Consider the following 18,010-nt stretch of genomic DNA (forward strand, 5'->3'; position numbering starts at 1 on the left):
TTTCCACAAGATGGCGCCATTTTTCTCATGTTTAGCCTATGGAGCAAATACAAGCTTTTTTCCTATTTTCTGTTTGCTGTATTATAGAGCACTGCAGGCCAATTGAATAAATGATGCAGCTAAAATTGTGTGTGTGTGTGTGTGTGTTAGTATGGATGTCAGAGTGTGTTTTGAATGTGTGTACTGAGAAATGTGTATGTGTGTGTGTGTGTGTGTGTGCAGGTTTAAGTGGTTTACAAAGACTTTTTTTTAGGTTACAAACTGGTAATTACAAGGGTATTATGCTATAAATGTGGTTTATGAGGATAGTTCTAGTGTCCCCATAATTCAAATCAATTAAAAACATACTAAATGATGTTTCATTGAAAATGTAAAAATGCAGAAAGTTTTTTGTGAGGGTTAGGTTTAGGGGTAGGGTTAGGGTTAGGGGATAGAATCTATAGTTTGTACAGTATAAAAATCATTATGTCTATGGAGAGTCCTCATAATGATAGCTGCACCAACATGCACAAGGGTTAATTTTTTATTTTTTATTAAATGCTGGACACAGAATACAAACATATATAGGAGCTGCTTTGAATAGGAACGTTGCGTGCGTCATCACGCTGAGCTCGCGGCCTCCGGCTGAATATAAAGTCACTCCCCGTCAGCACGCGCTCTTCTTCACTGCCTGTCCCGTTCCAGCGGAAGGCAGTGCGCTGTCTGTTTTAACATCTGTGCTGAGTGAATCCCGAAACATCCATCAAAATGGTACGTATCACCGGTGTTATTTTATTCGATACCGTTAATCAGGGACTCTATGCAGCTTTCCGATCCATTATTTCGCGGGTTTAACGGGATTTTGAGCGAGATGTTTGCGGATAAAGGCCGACGAGCTGTTCCCACAAACAAAATGGCTGTGGCTCTTTTCGGCATGACTGATTTTTTTAAAATACATCACAAATTGTTTATGACTGGATTATGAATGGTTTACCACTTACGTAATAAAATAACTCCAACCGCAATCTTATTACCGCATTTTAAAGATTATATTGACAGTTTACCAGCTGTGTAACGGCAGATGTTTCAGCACACCGGTACACAGCTGTCTCTGTCATCACGCACATGGTCGTCTATTGTTACCGCGAGATCTTCCGGTAGGCCGTGAAAACACGCAGACAATGTGTAATTCATGCGTGGCTTTGTGTCTGCCCGGTTTCAATGGGCCTGGATTCGGTATTTGAACTGCAATTCAGCGAGTTTAATGGTTCACTGCGACAGAATAATGTAAATAAAAGCGCTGCCAATCTGGCAGAACTATGCTGACGTCACAAACGCAGTAATGCAATATAATAGAATACAGTTAATGTAACAGATCTCATCAAAGTAATGCCTGAATTAATGATAAAGTTCAGTGTAGTATAGATATGTTTAATTCAGATGAGATGTTTACACTTGGTTAAGTGTATTTGATTGATGGAGATGGAGAGTTTTGTAATTATTCGGGTTATAATGTTATCATTTGTTTATTTACATTAATTTTACATTCGGAAATATGTAATATAAGTTATTAAAAAAATTAAAATAACTAATTTGACCTCACTTATTATTTAAACGTTTTACTAGCTTACTATATTGTGCTTTTAAATGTAACTCATCTGTAGAGTTAGACCGATATATCGGTTTTACCGATTAATCGGTGCCGATAGTTGCTTTTTGACACTATCGGTTATCGGCAAAATATATGCTGATAGTTTTCGATAGTTAATTTTTTTTTGTTCCTCAACAATTAACCTCATCAGGTGAAATTTTTATATATATATATATATATATATATATATACATACAGTATATACACAAAATGCTATATGTTAATCGGTTATCAGTATCGGCAAAAAATCCACTATCAGTCGACCTCTACTCATCTGTATGTTCAGTATGCATGTTTTTATCCACTGTTAAATCACTGGCGTTCCTCTTTCTCAGGTGAACTTCACGGTAGACCAGATCCGTGCCATCATGGACAAAAAGTCCAACATCCGTAACATGTCCGTGATTGCGCACGTGGATCATGGGAAATCCACATTGACCGACTCTTTGGTGTCCAAGGCTGGAATCATCGCTTCCGCCCGCGCCGGAGAGACACGCTTCACTGACACACGCAAAGACGAGCAGGAGCGTTGCATTACCATCAAATCCACGTAAATATAGTTTGTTGACTTTGCTTTACGTTATTTACGCACAACTGAAGACTTTAAGCATTATGTAAATGGTTCACTCTGTCAGTGATGTTTTTAAAGGAACTAAATTTTGTATCTTATATCACAAATGAATGCTAACTTGGATACTATGGAAATTTTGTGAGGTTTGTTTTGACCTGTCTGAGACTTTCTGTTGGAATAATTGTAAAAATGGGAATGGTATCAACCCTCTACTGACAAGTTGGAGAAAGAATCGCCATTGGCTTCACGCAATATAGTATACGAGATTGTAAGTTTTGTACATTTGATTTTATATTTTGCTTTTAATCATTCTAATCACATTTTTGCTTTATAAAAAATGTACAAATTTCACATTCACATTTAACATGAATATATATGATGTCATGAAATTGCATTTTTAATAATGATACAAACCGTTGAAACTGTTGGAAATTTCATGCACCTTTTTAACAAAATATTCACGAGGTTGGAACCTGAAAATAGATAATGAAAATAGAATTACGCTTAATAGAATTATATTATAAAAAATAATTTACTTACCAAAACTACTATGCACATTTTTTATCAAACCCCTGTATTGATGCTGCATAGATGTTATTTGTTAAATTCCTTAATATTTAAAGTGCTTAAGCGAAAATATTTCATAATGTGTGATTGTCCTTATAAATATTTATAATTTACACATTTATTACACTTACTACATTACATTTTCGTACATGTTTGTTTGGCTAATGATTGACATATTTTAGTCGCATACGCGAGTGATACAGCGTATAGGGCTGACGATTTGGACAAAGTCATTGCGATTATTTTGAGAAATATTGCGTTATGATAAAAAAAAAAAATCACAAATATTTAAACCTATTTTTTGATCATCAAATTAAAATTGACATTTTTAACAATTTAATTAATAAAATTGTGCGTGTGTATGTATGTGTGTGTGTATATATATATATATATATTTATTATTATTATTATTATTATTATTATTTTTTTTTTTTTTTTCCCAAGATTATGCCATTTAATTTTAAGGAATTTTTTTGTTATGAAATTGTAATGCAGAAATCCTGAATTTTGTGCGTTTAGTAGCTAAGTGATACTTTTTGACCAAAATTAGATAATGTTTTGTCCATGCTCTACGGTCAATAAAAATACTTAAGTCCTCTTAAAATAAACCAAACTCTGACCTTTATCACTGCGGCCAAAAATAAACAAATAAATAAAACGTTTTCTTATTGACAACATTGTATCTGTCCACTGTGTGCCTGTTTTTGTCCACTTCGTGATTATCATTAATTTCTTGGAACCCAGTCAACTTGAATATTATATTATTTTAATATAATTTATTATAATTATTGTGTAGGTCAAGTTTAATGGGTCTGATGCATTCATTTACACAGGACATTAGAAATGCATCAAGATTAGTAATTGCTTCGTGATTCGCTGAATCAGTCAAATTGAGTCATGAGGTGCCTAAATATTCCCACTCCTTTTGTAAACGTGTTCTGTTGGGAGTGTCGTTCCTGAGTGCAAAGGCTGTTTAACTGCAGTATCGGTTCTTTCAGAGTAGCTTTACGGTGTTGAGTGACATCAAATGGCCAGTTATCCAAGATAAGCTCCTTAGAACAGAATGAACTGGAAACAAAAGCGCTTGTTTTGAGTGCCCTCTCTTGTGCCTCTTTCACAGCGCCATCTCCATGTACTATGAGCTGTCTGAAAATGACCTGGCCTTCATTAAGCAGTGTAAGGATGGATCTGGTTTCCTCATTAACCTGATCGACTCTCCCGGGCACGTGGACTTCTCCTCTGAGGTCACAGCAGCTCTGCGTGTTACTGATGGAGCTCTGGTTGTGGTGGATTGTGTCTCTGGTAAACTTTGGTTTTACACATCATACTCCCATGTAGGTGGAATGACATCTTACTTCACACATGTATATTGGGGTATTATTTGTGCGGGAAATGCATTGAGAAAATTAGATGTTTATATATGTGTTTTGTGGTGCATTGACGGTCACCAGTCAGTGTGTCTCATATGTATAATATGCTTGTGCTCTCTCTCTCTCTCTCTCTCTCTCTCTCTCTCTCTCTGTCAGGTGTGTGTGTGCAGACAGAGACTGTGCTGAGACAGGCCATCGCCGAGCGTATTAAGCCGGTGCTGATGATGAATAAGATGGACCGTGCCCTGTTGGAACTCCAGCTGGAACCTGAAGAGCTCTTCCAAACGTTCCAGCGCATCGTGGAGAACGTGAACGTGATCATCTCCACCTATGGAGAGGATGAGGGTGGACCCATGGGTAACATCATGGTGAGAATTTAGATTCCTGTCTAAAGAGTTAACGAGCAGAAGTTGAAGACGATGCTGTCTGGTCTATGAGGAGAAATCATGCACCACTCTGATGTGTTGATGTATAACCCAACCCTTTTATCTGAGACCTGCTCAAACTCTCACGCTCCATTCCAAAATCTGGTCTACAAAGGCAGTTTACATTAAGGCATCAACCCACCTGCTATGGAACCTCACAAGGGACTGATTTGAAGCACCCTTCCTGTAAAGTGACTAAATGGTCACTCGTGTGCACCACATAGAGCGTCGCACAAGAGATCCAGGCGTTATGCTCTTAAAGGGATAAGAGGACTTTTTAAGGGGACTGAAGTGTGAAAACCCTAGTAGCCTTTTGGCAGTTGAACATGTGAAAAACATTACCATTTTTTTATTTTGTTTTTTAATCATAATTGCAGTTTAAATTGCAGTATTCTTCAAAATAATCGCAATATGACTTTGTCCAAGTTGTGCAGCCCTAACACAATTATTGGTTGGAAAAATGCATTTAGTTATAAACAAAATATTTCATCCATATTTCGCAGTGTGCCATAAATGACACAGGTCTTGTATTTTGGCTGTAGCGAGGCCTCTCGTAAGCTAACTTAATTTTGCAGCCTGCGGTTTGGAACGGCTTTCAAGTTTAGGGAGCCTATGATACCTAGAAATGCTGTCTAGTTAGACAACACACTACAATTTGAAACGGAGCTGAAGTATAATAAAGCTACGTCAGTCATTAGTTATACTTTCTTTTGGATCACTGCACTTTTATACATGTCTGACCCTCATTTATACTTCTCTGATTTAGATTGACCCAGTGATCGGTACTGTTGGTTTTGGTTCTGGCCTGCACGGCTGGGCCTTCACTCTCAAGCAGTTTGCTGAGATGTACGTGGCCAAGTTTGCTGCTAAAGGTGAAGCTCAGCTGAACCCAAACGAACGCTGTAAGAAAGTGGAGGACATGATGAAGAAACTCTGGGGTGACCGGTGAGATTCACACAATCAGTTTGATTGGGACATTTTAGCCTGTTGAAATTTATTATTGGTATGTTTTGATTCTAAATACAATTTAATGATGGCAAATGAGATGTACAAATAAATGAACATGTTATGCTATATTTGCATTTGATCAAACAGCATTATGGGGGTCCTGGGTAGCTCAGCGAGTACTGACGCTGACTATCACACCTGGAGTCACGAGTTCAAATCCAGGGTGTGCTGAGTGACTCCAGCCAGGTCTCCTAAGCAACCAAATTGGCCCGGTTGCTAGGGAGGGTAGAGTCACATGGGGTAACCTCCTAGTGGTAGCGATTAGTGGTTCTCGCTCTCAGTGGGGCGTGTGGTAAGTTGTGCGTGGATCGCGGAGAGTAGCATGAGCCTCCACATGCTGCGAGTCTCCGCGGTGTCATGCACAACGAGCCATGTGATAAGATGTGCGGATTGATGGTCTCAGAAGCGGAGGCAGCTGAGACTTGTCCTCCACCACCTGGATTGAAGTGAGTAACCGCGCCACCACGAGGACCTACTAAGTAGTGAGAATTGGGCATTCCAAATTGGGAGAGAAAAAACCCCATTATAAAATCAAATGGGGTCCTCATTTACATACCCTCTCATTTTCCGCTCATTCAGGTTCTTTGACCCAGCCACTGGTAAATTCAGCAAGTCTGCCAACAGCCCTGATGGAAAGAAACTGCCCCGTACCTTTGCTCAACTCATCCTAGACCCCATCTTCAAGGTAAGAGGGTTCTTGCTCACACCTGTCCCTGCAGTCCCAATTCCATGTGTTTTCCTTTTGCAATGTGGGAGCCTGAATTGACCGTATATGTGCACCACATATAAATCTCTTTCTGAAATGACAGTGGTTGTTCCATTTTCTTTCCTGTCTCCAGGTGTTTGATGCCATCATGAACTTCAAGAAGGAGGAAACTGCTAAACTGATTGAGAAGTTGGACATCAAGCTGGACACTGAGGACAAGGATAAGGAAGGCAAGCCTCTGCTGAAGGCCGTGATGCGTCGCTGGCTGCCCGCTGGAGAAGCTCTGCTTCAAATGATCACAATCCACCTGCCCTCTCCCGTCACAGCCCAAAAGTACCGCTGTGAGCTGCTCTATGAGGGACCTGGCGATGATGAGGCTGCCATGGGTACATCACTCTTTGACCTTTCTGTTGATTGCATTAAAGGGAAAAAGTGTTTTTCGTGAGATGTCCCCTCTAAAAGTTTCATACGTGTGCGTCATTGAATTTAATGTCATGATCGTCTTATCTTTAAATGACAGGCATTAAGAACTGTGACCCGAAGGCACCCCTCATGATGTACATCTCAAAAATGGTGCCCACCACAGATAAGGGCCGTTTCTACGCTTTCGGCCGTGTGTTCTCTGGTATCGTGTCCACTGGCCTTAAGGTGCGAATCATGGGACCAAACTTCACCCCCGGCAAGAAGGAGGATCTCTACCTCAAACCCATCCAGAGGTCTGCAGCGCTCTAAACTCACTCCACATTAACAAGAATGTCCTCGTTTTGATTTATAGTGTCTCCCAGCCGGGGAGCTTGTGATAGAAGTATATTTAATTTGGGATCACTTTTCTATTCATGGTTCCTTTCAAGTATCCAAAGATTTTTCTCTTTGCACTGTGAAGCATAACAATCCATAGATTTCTGTAGATGTGAATCAATCAGAAAGAAAACTGATCGGCTTTTATGTGTAAAATTATTTTATTATTATTATTACTTTCTGAGGGTTCCCATAGTCATATTTCACCTGGACAAATCAGGGGGAAAAAATCTGTCCTGGAAAATAAATTTAAATTAAATCTTAAGTGATAAAAAACTTGTAAGTGCATATTATTATTAAATTATTATTATTATTTTTTTACACATCTGCTGTATGATGGTTTGTGTGAGCTTGTGTAGAGAAACTCAGCTGCAAACCATAGTGAAACCATCATGAAAATCCTTATCAAGTAACCAAACAAAAAACATAAAGGTCATAGAAATCATGTAAATTAAATGGGTAAATTGTGGATGTTGAAGAAACTCATTTTGTTTATTAAACTTATTGAAAGATTAGACCATTACTGAAAATCTCAGGGCATATTCAATAGATTTGAATCATTGCAATCAGTTGAAAACCCTGATTTACACTATTGCTTTGCAAAACACTATCAAACATTTGTTGACCTTATTTCCTTGTGCCTGTCTGTAGGACCATTTTGATGATGGGTCGTTACGTCGAGCCCATCGAAGACGTGCCATGCGGTAACATTGTGGGTCTGGTCGGCGTGGACCAGTTTTTGGTGAAGACTGGGACCATCACAACCTTCGAGCAGGCCCACAACATGCGTGTGATGAAGTTCAGCGTGAGTCCTGTGGTGAGAGTGGCTGTGGAGGCCAAAAACCCCGCTGACCTGCCCAAACTGGTGGAGGGACTCAAACGTCTGGCCAAGTCTGATCCCATGGTGCAGTGCATCATCGAGGAGTCAGGAGAGCACATCATCGCTGGAGCTGGAGAACTTCACCTGGAAATCTGCCTTAAAGATCTAGAAGAGGACCATGCCTGCATTCCACTCAAGGTGAGAGACTAATCCGTACATGGAGAACAGATTTTAAAACGTATCGGATGCAAAGATGTCCCAAAACCAGCATAAAGTGTGATGCATCAAAGTTAAATCAGGGGCCAAATTCATTCAGTATTGTCAAGAGTACAATTAGCTACTTGTTTTCTTCTTTAAAGAATATTCTGTGGTGCTGAAAAGACGTTTCTAGCAAGAGGTCGTCTTACAGACTTATTTATCCTAACTTCTTTATAAAAAAAATAAAAAAAATTTACGGCAATGCGTTTGACTTCAACAACTATATCTCACTGTTTATAAAAACGGTTTCAATTATCGATTTAAAGATGTCTAATTACTCGTTGAATCTGTCTGATGTGCGATTTACTTATTTGATGTTACCTTTGTTTACTTTGTACTTAAATATGTCTAAAAATAGCCACAGAAGCTGGCATGGTGTTAAAAACCAAACTTAATGTGCACTTGTAATGTACACTTAGTTTTGGAGGGCAATTGAGGGACTTGTACACAACTATTACATAAGGTGCAAATATTCATTGATGCTCAAGAAGGCAACACACTACTATATGCATACTATACTTTATGTAATTATCTGTCATGTAGATTCTAAAGAGCAGTATGAAATAAAAATAAAATATCTCTTATATTTGTATAAATTATGAATGGTGTATGAACATGTATGAGACAAAAGGGAATGCAAACTTATCTTAACTATATATACTTGTAAGGGGGTTCAGTGGAAAGGAGGAGGCGAGAACCGGCTTGACAATTTAAATAATAATTTAATAAACAACTTAAACAAAAACACACAACCATAAACACACAGTACAGCTGCCTGTCATTCTCTCTCTCTCGAACTGTTGTCCCCGGCCGCCTTTATCCCTCACGCGCCCCATCAGGCTGATTGGGGACCGGGCGTGTGTCATTCCAGCCCGGCACCACCCTCCTCGGCTCTACACTCCTCCCAGTGTTGCCTCAGGCCAGGGAGCCCCCGGCATGAGGTACATCCCCCCCTTCCTCGACCTGGGAGGAGACAGGAGGGGAAAAACAACAAAACAAAACAAAATAGGCGAGGGAAAGGCCAACACGGAGCGACAGAGAGAGGAGAGAGAGAAAAAGAAACTCACCGGTTCTCTGATGCACCGTCGCGTGGTCCTCGATCACTCCTCCACCCTCTCAGGCAGACGGCAGCCGCTCCTCTCCGGGCGGACCGGAGTCAGACCTCCGACCCCCAGCGGACAGAACGCCCCTCCGCGTTCCCGGCGTCCCGTGGGGACACTCCTCCGCCCCTGGCAGCGGCCCTACCACTCCAGGCGGTCGGGGAGTCGCTTCCCTCCTCCCCCCGCAGACGGTGGTCTTCTCTTGACCCCTCCGCATTCCTGGGGGACGGCAGGGCACTCCTCCGCCCCCAGCAGCGGCTCCCTCGCTCCAGGCGGTCGGGGAGTCTCGTCCCCACTCGCCTTGCGGACGGCGGCCGTTCCCCACGTCCGGGTGGTCGGGCTACTCCGTCCCCCGTCGGATGGCAGTGGTGCTCCCCTGGGTGGACGGCAGTGTCGAGGATTCTGCGACGGGAATCCCTCCTCCTTCCCGGGTTTCGGCACCAGTGTAAGGGGGTTCAGTGGAAAGGAGGAGGCGAGAACCGGCTTCACAATTTAAATAATAATTTAATAACACACAGCTATAAACACACAGTACAGCTGCCTGTCATTCTCTCTCTCTCTCGAACTGTCGTCCCCGGCCGCCTTTATCCCTCACGTGCCCCATCAGGCTGATTGGGGACCGGGCGTGTGTCATTCCAGCCCGGCCCCACCCTCCTCGGCTCTGCAATACTGTTTATTAAACCTTCGATGAATGGGTTATCGGCTGACTTCCTTTTCTTCGGCTTTCAATCTTGTTTCTGAACAGCAATCTAAATCGTGCAATTCTGTGATTTTTTTTTTTTTTTTTTTATTTTTATTTTTTTTATTTTATTTTTTTTTTAGTCTGGAGCCATGCAATAATAGTTGGTGTACTTGTACCCTTAAGTTAAATGTTTTTTGATGTGAATCATTTTATGAAAATACAAAAACAGTGTTTTATGTAGTTGGAACCAAATATGTGGATGAAAAAATGTATATAATTCCCATCTTTAAATGTACAGTTCAAATAATATCGTTGGGCTTTGTTGGCAGTTCTGTTTGGTCTATGATGAGAAACCATGCACCACTCTGATGAAATGATCGATAACATTTCCACTAGTATCTGAGACCTTCGGACATGCCAAACAAATATTAAAGCCCAGTATTTACGGTGTCTTGACAAGTGATGTCCAACTAGATAGATATGTGTATACATGTATATATATAATTATTTTATTTTTTAATCTGACCACCAATGCTTATAACCACTAACATTTATGGAATGCACCAGATGCACATGCTTCCTACAGCTGTAAATACTATTTTACCATTTCATCTCTTTCTCCAACAGAAATCAGACCCTGTTGTGTCGTACAGGGAGACGGTGAGCGCAGAATCAGACCAGATGTGTTTGTCCAAGTCTCCTAACAAGCACAACCGCCTTTACATGAAGGCCAGACCATTCCCTGACGGCCTCGCCGAAGACATCGACAAGGGTGATGTGGCCGCTCGTCAGGAGCTCAAGACCCGCGCCCGTTACCTGGCCGACAAATACGAGTGGGAGGTGACCGAAGCCCGTAAGATCTGGTGCTTCGGACCTGACGGAACCGGACCCAACGTCCTGGTGGACGTGACCAAGGGAGTGCAGTACCTGAACGAGATCAAGGACAGTGTCGTGGCTGGATTCCAGTGGGCTACTAAAGAGGTGAGAATGAACTGTTGGCATGGAATGCCCACTTTTTCCATCCAAACAATTCCCATCTTTAAATGTACAGTTCAAATAATATCGTTGGGCTTTGTTGCCAGTTCTGTTTGGTCTATGATGAGAAACCATGCACCACTCTGATGAAATGATCGATAACATTTCCACTAGTATCTGAGACCTTGAGACAAGCCAAACAAATATTAAAGCCCAGTATTTACGGTGTATTTCGACGTGTCCCAACTAGTCTTAACAAGTGACGTCCAACAAGACATTTTGTGACTTGCTTTTCTCTTTGTTTCACTTTTGTAGCCAAATGAAGCCAGTGTAAGTGAAACATGATTATAAACGTAATTGTTTCTCATCTCTCAGGGTGTGCTGTGTGAGGAGAACATGCGTGCCGTCCGTTTTGACATCCATGACGTGACACTCCACACAGACGCCATCCATCGTGGTGGCGGTCAGATCATTCCCACAGCTCGTAGAGTTCTGTACGCCTGTCAGCTCACCGCCGAGCCCAGGCTCATGGAGCCCGTTTACCTGGTGGAGATTCAGGTGAGACTTAAAAGATTTGTTTACTGTTGTAGATCATTTTATGATGCGAAACATCTCTTCAAATGATTTCTTGGTTGGTCACGTGTGAATTGTCCTCTCGCAGTGCCCAGAGCAAGTGGTTGGTGGCATCTACGGCGTCTTGAACAGAAAACGAGGCCACGTTTTCGAAGAGTCTCAGGTCATGGGCACACCCATGTTTGTCGTCAAGGCCTTCCTGCCTGTCAACGAGTCTTTTGGTGAGTCTTGCTCATGTTGGAATTATCGTAGTTACAAATTGAATTACCGTAATCGTGACATGACAGCTGTTTGCATCCTCCGACTTCAACAAACAAGAGGTCGACCGATAGTGGATTTTGCAGATATCGGTAACTAAGGTGGGGTGGAAAAGATGTTTGTAAATTTGGTTTTAAGAATATTACATTATTTCCTTACTGTAACAGGCACAGACATGGAGGCTACAGGAGTCCCAAGTTTATTGTTCAACCAAAACCCAATAATAACCAGATAAAATTAAGATTTGGTGCATAATGTGGGACTTAACTATAAACAATCGCACAAAACACAAGGGGCTCCATTACAATGCTCTATATTTAAGTTTTTAACAAAATACTATATATTCATGAAGAGTTTGTGTATTTCACCAGATGAGGTTTAATTAGGAATAAGGTTTATTATTATTGACAAAATATGAAGTTGGAAACGCATGCTGTCAGTGACCCTTATGACCCCGTTTCCACCTGGTATTAAGATGTTTCGGATGATCCGATCACATGTGGTCAGCCTTAAAATACAGGTCTGAATGGGGTCTAACCCATTTTGTGATCAGATCACAAAAACAACATACGAGTGTAGTCAAAAACATATGTGTCCACATCGCATTTGAGGTGTACATAGTAATGCATTCTGGCAGCAGTGAAGCACCGACCCTCACCTGTCAATCAACCGCTGTGCTAAAACAAGAGTTTAGTCTTTGCAGTTTACGAGCGACTTTAAAGGAAATATACGTCTGATCAGAAAATTTAAAAAAGCACATACATACACAATCACAAGAGCTTCACAGATCTTCTTTAGTGTGTCTGATATCAACACAGATGACAAGCACGAACACCTGAAGCTCCTTTAATACAGATAATCCACTAAAATAACAGATAATTCTGCTTGACATGTTGCATTTGTGCTTGGATTAAATTTCAGCCGCATCTTGGAGAGACAGCACGATGTTTCTTTCGCACTTTTTTTGTCTTTACTTATGTGGTTGTGCTTTATTATCATGCAGTATCACACTGAAATAGTGATTGATGTATGTCGTCATGAAACAGAGACCCTCCCCTCCAAATCCGAACACATGTGATTACAGGAGACTCATTTAAGTGACCAAGTGTGAATCAATTCCAAAATACAAATTCTCAAGATTTATCACGTTATGCAATTATTAAATCAAGCTCTATTTATGTTTGATGCCCTAATAAGTATAACTAGGACTATGATTAATGTGGAACTATATCAGAAAAATTAAAAAATGAAATTGCTATGAGGGCATTTTTGCAACCCAATTTTTTAATTTTTTTATGTTTTGTACATTTTTGAATTTGTGTTTTCGCCCATGCACATGGATCTATCTGGCTTTCTTTTTTTTCTTTTTTCTTTTAAGTTGATTCCCATCGGGGGGGCCTGGGTAGCTCAGTGGTAAAGACGTTAACTACCACCCCTGGAGTCGCGAGTTCGAATCCAGGGTGTGCTGAGTGACTCCAGCCAGGTCTCCTAAGCAACCAAATTGGCCCGGTTGCTAGGGAGGGTAGAGTCACATGGGGTAACCTCCTCATGGTCGCTATAATGTGGTTCGCTCTCGGTGGGGCGCGTGGTGAGTTGTGCGTGGATGGCGTGAAGCCTCCACACGCACTATATCTCCGCTGTAACACGCTCAACAAGCCACGTGGTAAGATGCGCGGATTGACGGTCTCCGACGCGGAGGCAATTTAGATTTGTCCTCCGCCACCCAGATTAAGGCGAGTCATTACGCCACCACGAGGATTTAGAGCGCATTGGGGATTGGGCATTCCAAATTGGGAGAAAGAAAAAAAAAGGTTGATTCCCATCTATATTTTGAAAACACTGAAGAGCTAAAAGCACACCCTTTAAAACTGGCTAACTACTTTTGACCGGGCCCACTGCAGTTTTGTTTGTCACAACAGTGAAGTTGGAGAAATCTTTTATTGGCTTACAAACTGAGTTCTTCCTGTTTATTTGTTTATTTAACAACTTTGGAACTTGTATTACGGTAATTGGATTTGTGGTAGAAGTCCCTGTAAATGGTGCTTTTTCAAATCCACTCTTATTCTTGTATTCTGTCTCTAATATATTTTCTCTGTGTTTCTTTAGGTTTCACAGCTGATCTGCGCTCTAACACCGGTGGTCAGGCATTCCCTCAGTGTGTGTTTGACCATTGGCAGATCCTGCAGGGAGACCCCAAAGACGCCGCCTCCAAACCATGCCAGATCGTCGCCGAGACACGTAAACGCAAGGGCCTGAAAGAGGGCATCCCAGCACTTGACAACTTCCTCGACAAGTTATAATCGGCAGAGCGACACTTCTCCCCCTAAAGCATCCCTTCCCAATCTCTTACTCTCATTCCTGTTTGTCATTCCTGTCCCTCCTGCACTCGTTTATTTCCTCCCACAGAGTAAAATAGAGGGACTGGACTGTACAAGCCACAAACTACAGCACCATGACACATCGGAAAATTAAGTGGATTATGTAAATCTAAATAAAGAAGATAATCGAAAATAAGTGTGTTGCTTACTGGAGAATACAGATGCTGTCAGTATCCTCTGCTTGCTCTTGCCATTTATTAAAGGAATATTCTGGGAATATTCAAGTTAAGCTCAATTGACAACATTTGTGGCAAAATATTGATTACCACAAAATTAATTTCAACTTGTCCCTCCTTTTCTTTCAAATTAAAAATCTGTTACAGTGAGACACTTACAATGGAAGTGATCGGGGCCAATCTGTAAACATTACTCGCAGTTTCAAAAGTATTATCACAAAACGTAATGTGTTAAAAGGATTTTTAGTGTGATTTAAAATTGCTTCGCTTTTCTGTGTTATAGCCAATTTTACTGCACCGTAAATCATGTAATCCCACAAAAATGACAATTTAAGCTTTACAGCATTTTTTTTTTACAGCAATTTCTGTACACTTTAGATTTCTGCCCCGTCCATTCATTTAAAAAAAAAAAAAGGAGGGATGAGTCGAAATACATTTTTGTGGTAATCAACATTATGCTACAAATATTGCCGACTAAGCTAAACTTTTACTGAACCCAGAATATTCCTTTAAACTACAAAGCTTGGCACAGACCTACAGCCTGTTTTGTGTGCTGAATCTTTTTCAACCTGTTGTACTTGAGGTTTAGGATTGTACCCAACAATCATGCTACGGTCCGAATCACTGAGATTACATTTTTTCCCCATTCTGATGGTTAATGTTCAAATGAAGCTGAAGCTCCTGACCCGTATCTGCATGATTTTATGCACTGCACTACTGCCACACGATTAGATAATTGCCTGGATGATTGTTGGTGCCATATGGGCTGGTTTGAGTATTTCTGGGATTTTCACACACAACAGTCTCTAGAATTTACTCAGAACGGCGCCAAAAAAAAAAACCATCCAGTGAGCGGCAGTTCTGTGGACGGAAACACTTGTTGATGAGAGAGCTCAACAGAGAATGGCCAGACTGGTTCGAACAAACAAAGTCTACCGTAACTCAGATAACCACTCTGTACAATTGTAGTGAGAAGAATATCATCTCTCTGAATGCTATTCTGTGATGCAGGTTGGTGCTGTTTTGGTGGCACAGAGGGGACCTACACAATATTAGGCAGGTGCTTTTAATGTTGTGGTTGATCGGTGTATGTGTCAGAATTTTCAAAGCTCTGTGATTTATTTATTTATTTATTTTTTGTGGTGGGCATGAATGTAATGTAATGGTGATTGAGAGATATACCTCAAAAGTCTGTTGTATCATATTTGATACATGGATTTCAAAGGGTTTTTTTTCAATAAAATAATATTCAAAATTTTATCCAAGCACAAGTTGCTTATATTCAGCAAATATTCATTTTAAAATATTAGTTACAATATAATCATTACTGTCACTTTTACTTAATTAAAATAAGCCATCATTTATTCCAACATAGTCACTTTTTGCACAAGTCTGCCATAATTTTAGATAGATTTATTTGAACATTGAAACCACTTTTTTTTCACAACCACTAGATGGTGCTATAAACATGTGAAACTTGCATACTATAGGTTGTTTGGCTCGTCAGCTTGAACAGAGCGTGAAACAGGCGCTGTCAAACGTTTATCTGATAAAAACGGCATTATAGGGTTAATCTTGCCCATTGTACAAAGGGTCCTCGGTTCCTTGCAGGCAGCAGAGTCCTTAACCCCGCCCCCACCCTAATCCTAACCATATGTAGCCTGTAAGGCTGAGTAACCTGTCAAAAACAACCTGAGGCACCTTTTCCCCATCACTATAAATCTTGACATCAGCAGTCTCCTTGGCGATTATGATTTAAAGCTTGATTAAACTTACTAAAGCACCATCTAGCGCTCTGTGCATGCGTCAAGCACTAGGAAGTGTAATAGAGCTTGAAAGCATGATCGTGCCTAGAGACTGCAATGGAAAGATGTACAGTGAAAAAGGAGTTATATTTTGGTCTGTTCTCACCCAAAACCGATTAGATTACTTCTGAAATGTGGATTAAACCACTGGAGTCGTATGGATTACTTTTAACTTTTATTTCTCCTGAAATTCACCATTATCTCCACTGTTTTGAGCGTGTTCAGCTCAAGGTTGTTGTGACCGCACCAGACAGCCAGCTGATCAACCTCCCGTCTGTATGCTGACGCGTCACCATCACGGATGAGATCGATGACCGTGGTGTCATCTGTAAACTTCAGGAGCTTGACAGTGGGGTCTTTTGCAGTGCAGTCATTTGTGTACAGGGAGAAGAGCAGTGGAGAGAGAACGCATCCTTGAGGAGCACCAGTGCTAATAGTGAGGGTCCCGGATGTGAGTTTCCCCAGTCTCACTAGCTGCTGCCTATCTGTCAGAAAGCTGGTGATCCATCGACAGATTGGGGTGGGCACGGAGAGCTGGGTCAGTTTGGTTGAGAGAAGATCAGGCATGATGGTACTGAAAGCTGAACTGAAGTCCACAAATAGTATCCTTGCATAAGTCCCAGGTCTGTCGATGTGCTGCAGGATATAATGCAGTCCCATATTGACAGCATCATCCACAGAGAAGGAGGTCCAGTGATGTCCTTCATGTAGGCCAAAACTGTCTCTCAAATGACTTCATGGCCACAGACGTGAGAGTGACAGGTCTGTAGTCATTAAGTCCTGTGATTTTGGGTTTTTTGGGGACCGGAATGATGGTGGAGCATTTGAAGCAGTAGAGAACTTCACACTGCTCCAGTGATCTATTGAAGTGTAAAATCTATTGAATACAATTAATGTTTGTATTGTACTACACTTACTGATTTAAGAGGTGAGACTCGTGATACAGCTGATACGAGTTAAATGGAAGACTTTATTTTTATATTATATTATACAGCCTTAGTTGAAAATGCAAGTGAACCGTTATACTACAATAGTATGTTTGTGCACAATAACACCTTAAATTAAAAACATAAAATGAGGATTCATTAATGATGGGGATAAAGTATACTTCATTAAATTTGAAAATAATATGCGTATATGCAATATAACAATTGCAAGAGTAATAAATATTAGTAAACATGTCACAGTAACTTCCCCCGACAATACAGATACATCACGATCGGTTAACACACGAGTAATTTTCGATTCAAAGATGCGATTTCGTGCCATATCCGACCTGACAGCCAGTAAGGACTTTGTTTTGAATACTGACTGTTTCTGTACTCAATCAATAATGGCAATTTGTTCATTTTTAACCCATTTGTTCACTTTTCTGTGAAAGTTATACCCAATTCAACAACTTTGGTAAAGTTCACCCAAAAATGAAAATTCAGTCATTGTTTACTCACCCCTGTGTTGTTATAACCCTATATGACTTTCATTCTTTTCCTGAACACAAAGGGAGAAACTGTGAATAAATGTTGTGCTCAGTGATGTCATACAATGGCAGTTTTTGGTGACCACCTCTTCAATCTTCAAAAGAACACAAAAGTATAATTCAGAAGTCTAATAAATTATTCATGAGACTCATGATTGTTATGAAAGCATACGATAAGATTTGATGAGAAACAAACTGAAATCGAATGTATTATTTAGTGAAAATGTTCACTGACCGTTGATCTCCTGTGTGTGTTCATGATAGGACACGAGAGCAACAGTTCACGCAGGCCCCTTGCGATATTGGGACGTTCATGCGAAAACTCGTTGTTTATCTAAAAACAGGTCCTCCACAGCGATAGTGACAACAGAACACAACACAACTGCACACAAAACAGAGAACAGAACTTACTAATCATGTCTGAAGAGTTTGT

The 18,010-nt window shown here is 40.8% G+C and overlaps 1 protein-coding gene across 3 annotated transcripts; it reads left to right on the plus strand.

The window, feature by feature from the left end:
* Positions 1 to 605: 605 nt before the first annotated feature.
* LOC127443015 (elongation factor 2-like) lies at positions 606 to 15,555 on the plus strand. Of its 3 annotated transcripts, none has more exons than XM_051701486.1 (13): positions 606 to 750; positions 1,966 to 2,180; positions 3,889 to 4,070; positions 4,295 to 4,506; positions 5,330 to 5,508; positions 6,151 to 6,256; positions 6,411 to 6,663; positions 6,798 to 6,993; positions 7,727 to 8,093; positions 10,563 to 10,916; positions 11,286 to 11,468; positions 11,572 to 11,704; positions 13,848 to 15,555. In XM_051701486.1, the coding sequence occupies exons 1-13, from the start codon at positions 748 to 750 to the stop codon at positions 14,039 to 14,041; spliced, it is 2,577 nt and encodes an 858-aa protein (XP_051557446.1). In that variant the 5' UTR covers positions 606 to 747; the 3' UTR covers positions 14,042 to 15,555. The 3 variants fall into 3 exon arrangements, with proteins under 3 accessions (XP_051557446.1, XP_051557447.1, XP_051557448.1); XM_051701487.1 differs by lacking the exon at positions 606 to 750 and adding an exon at positions 2,345 to 2,469 and having other exon boundaries at positions 2,063 to 2,180; XM_051701488.1 differs by lacking the exons at positions 606 to 750; positions 1,966 to 2,180 and having other exon boundaries at positions 3,934 to 4,102.
* The last annotated feature ends 2,455 nt before the right edge of the window (positions 15,556 to 18,010 follow it).

The sequence above is a fragment of the Myxocyprinus asiaticus genome, chromosome 6 (assembly GCF_019703515.2).
Source record: "Myxocyprinus asiaticus isolate MX2 ecotype Aquarium Trade chromosome 6, UBuf_Myxa_2, whole genome shotgun sequence".
NCBI classification, from domain to species: Eukaryota; Metazoa; Chordata; class Actinopteri; order Cypriniformes; family Catostomidae; genus Myxocyprinus; species Myxocyprinus asiaticus.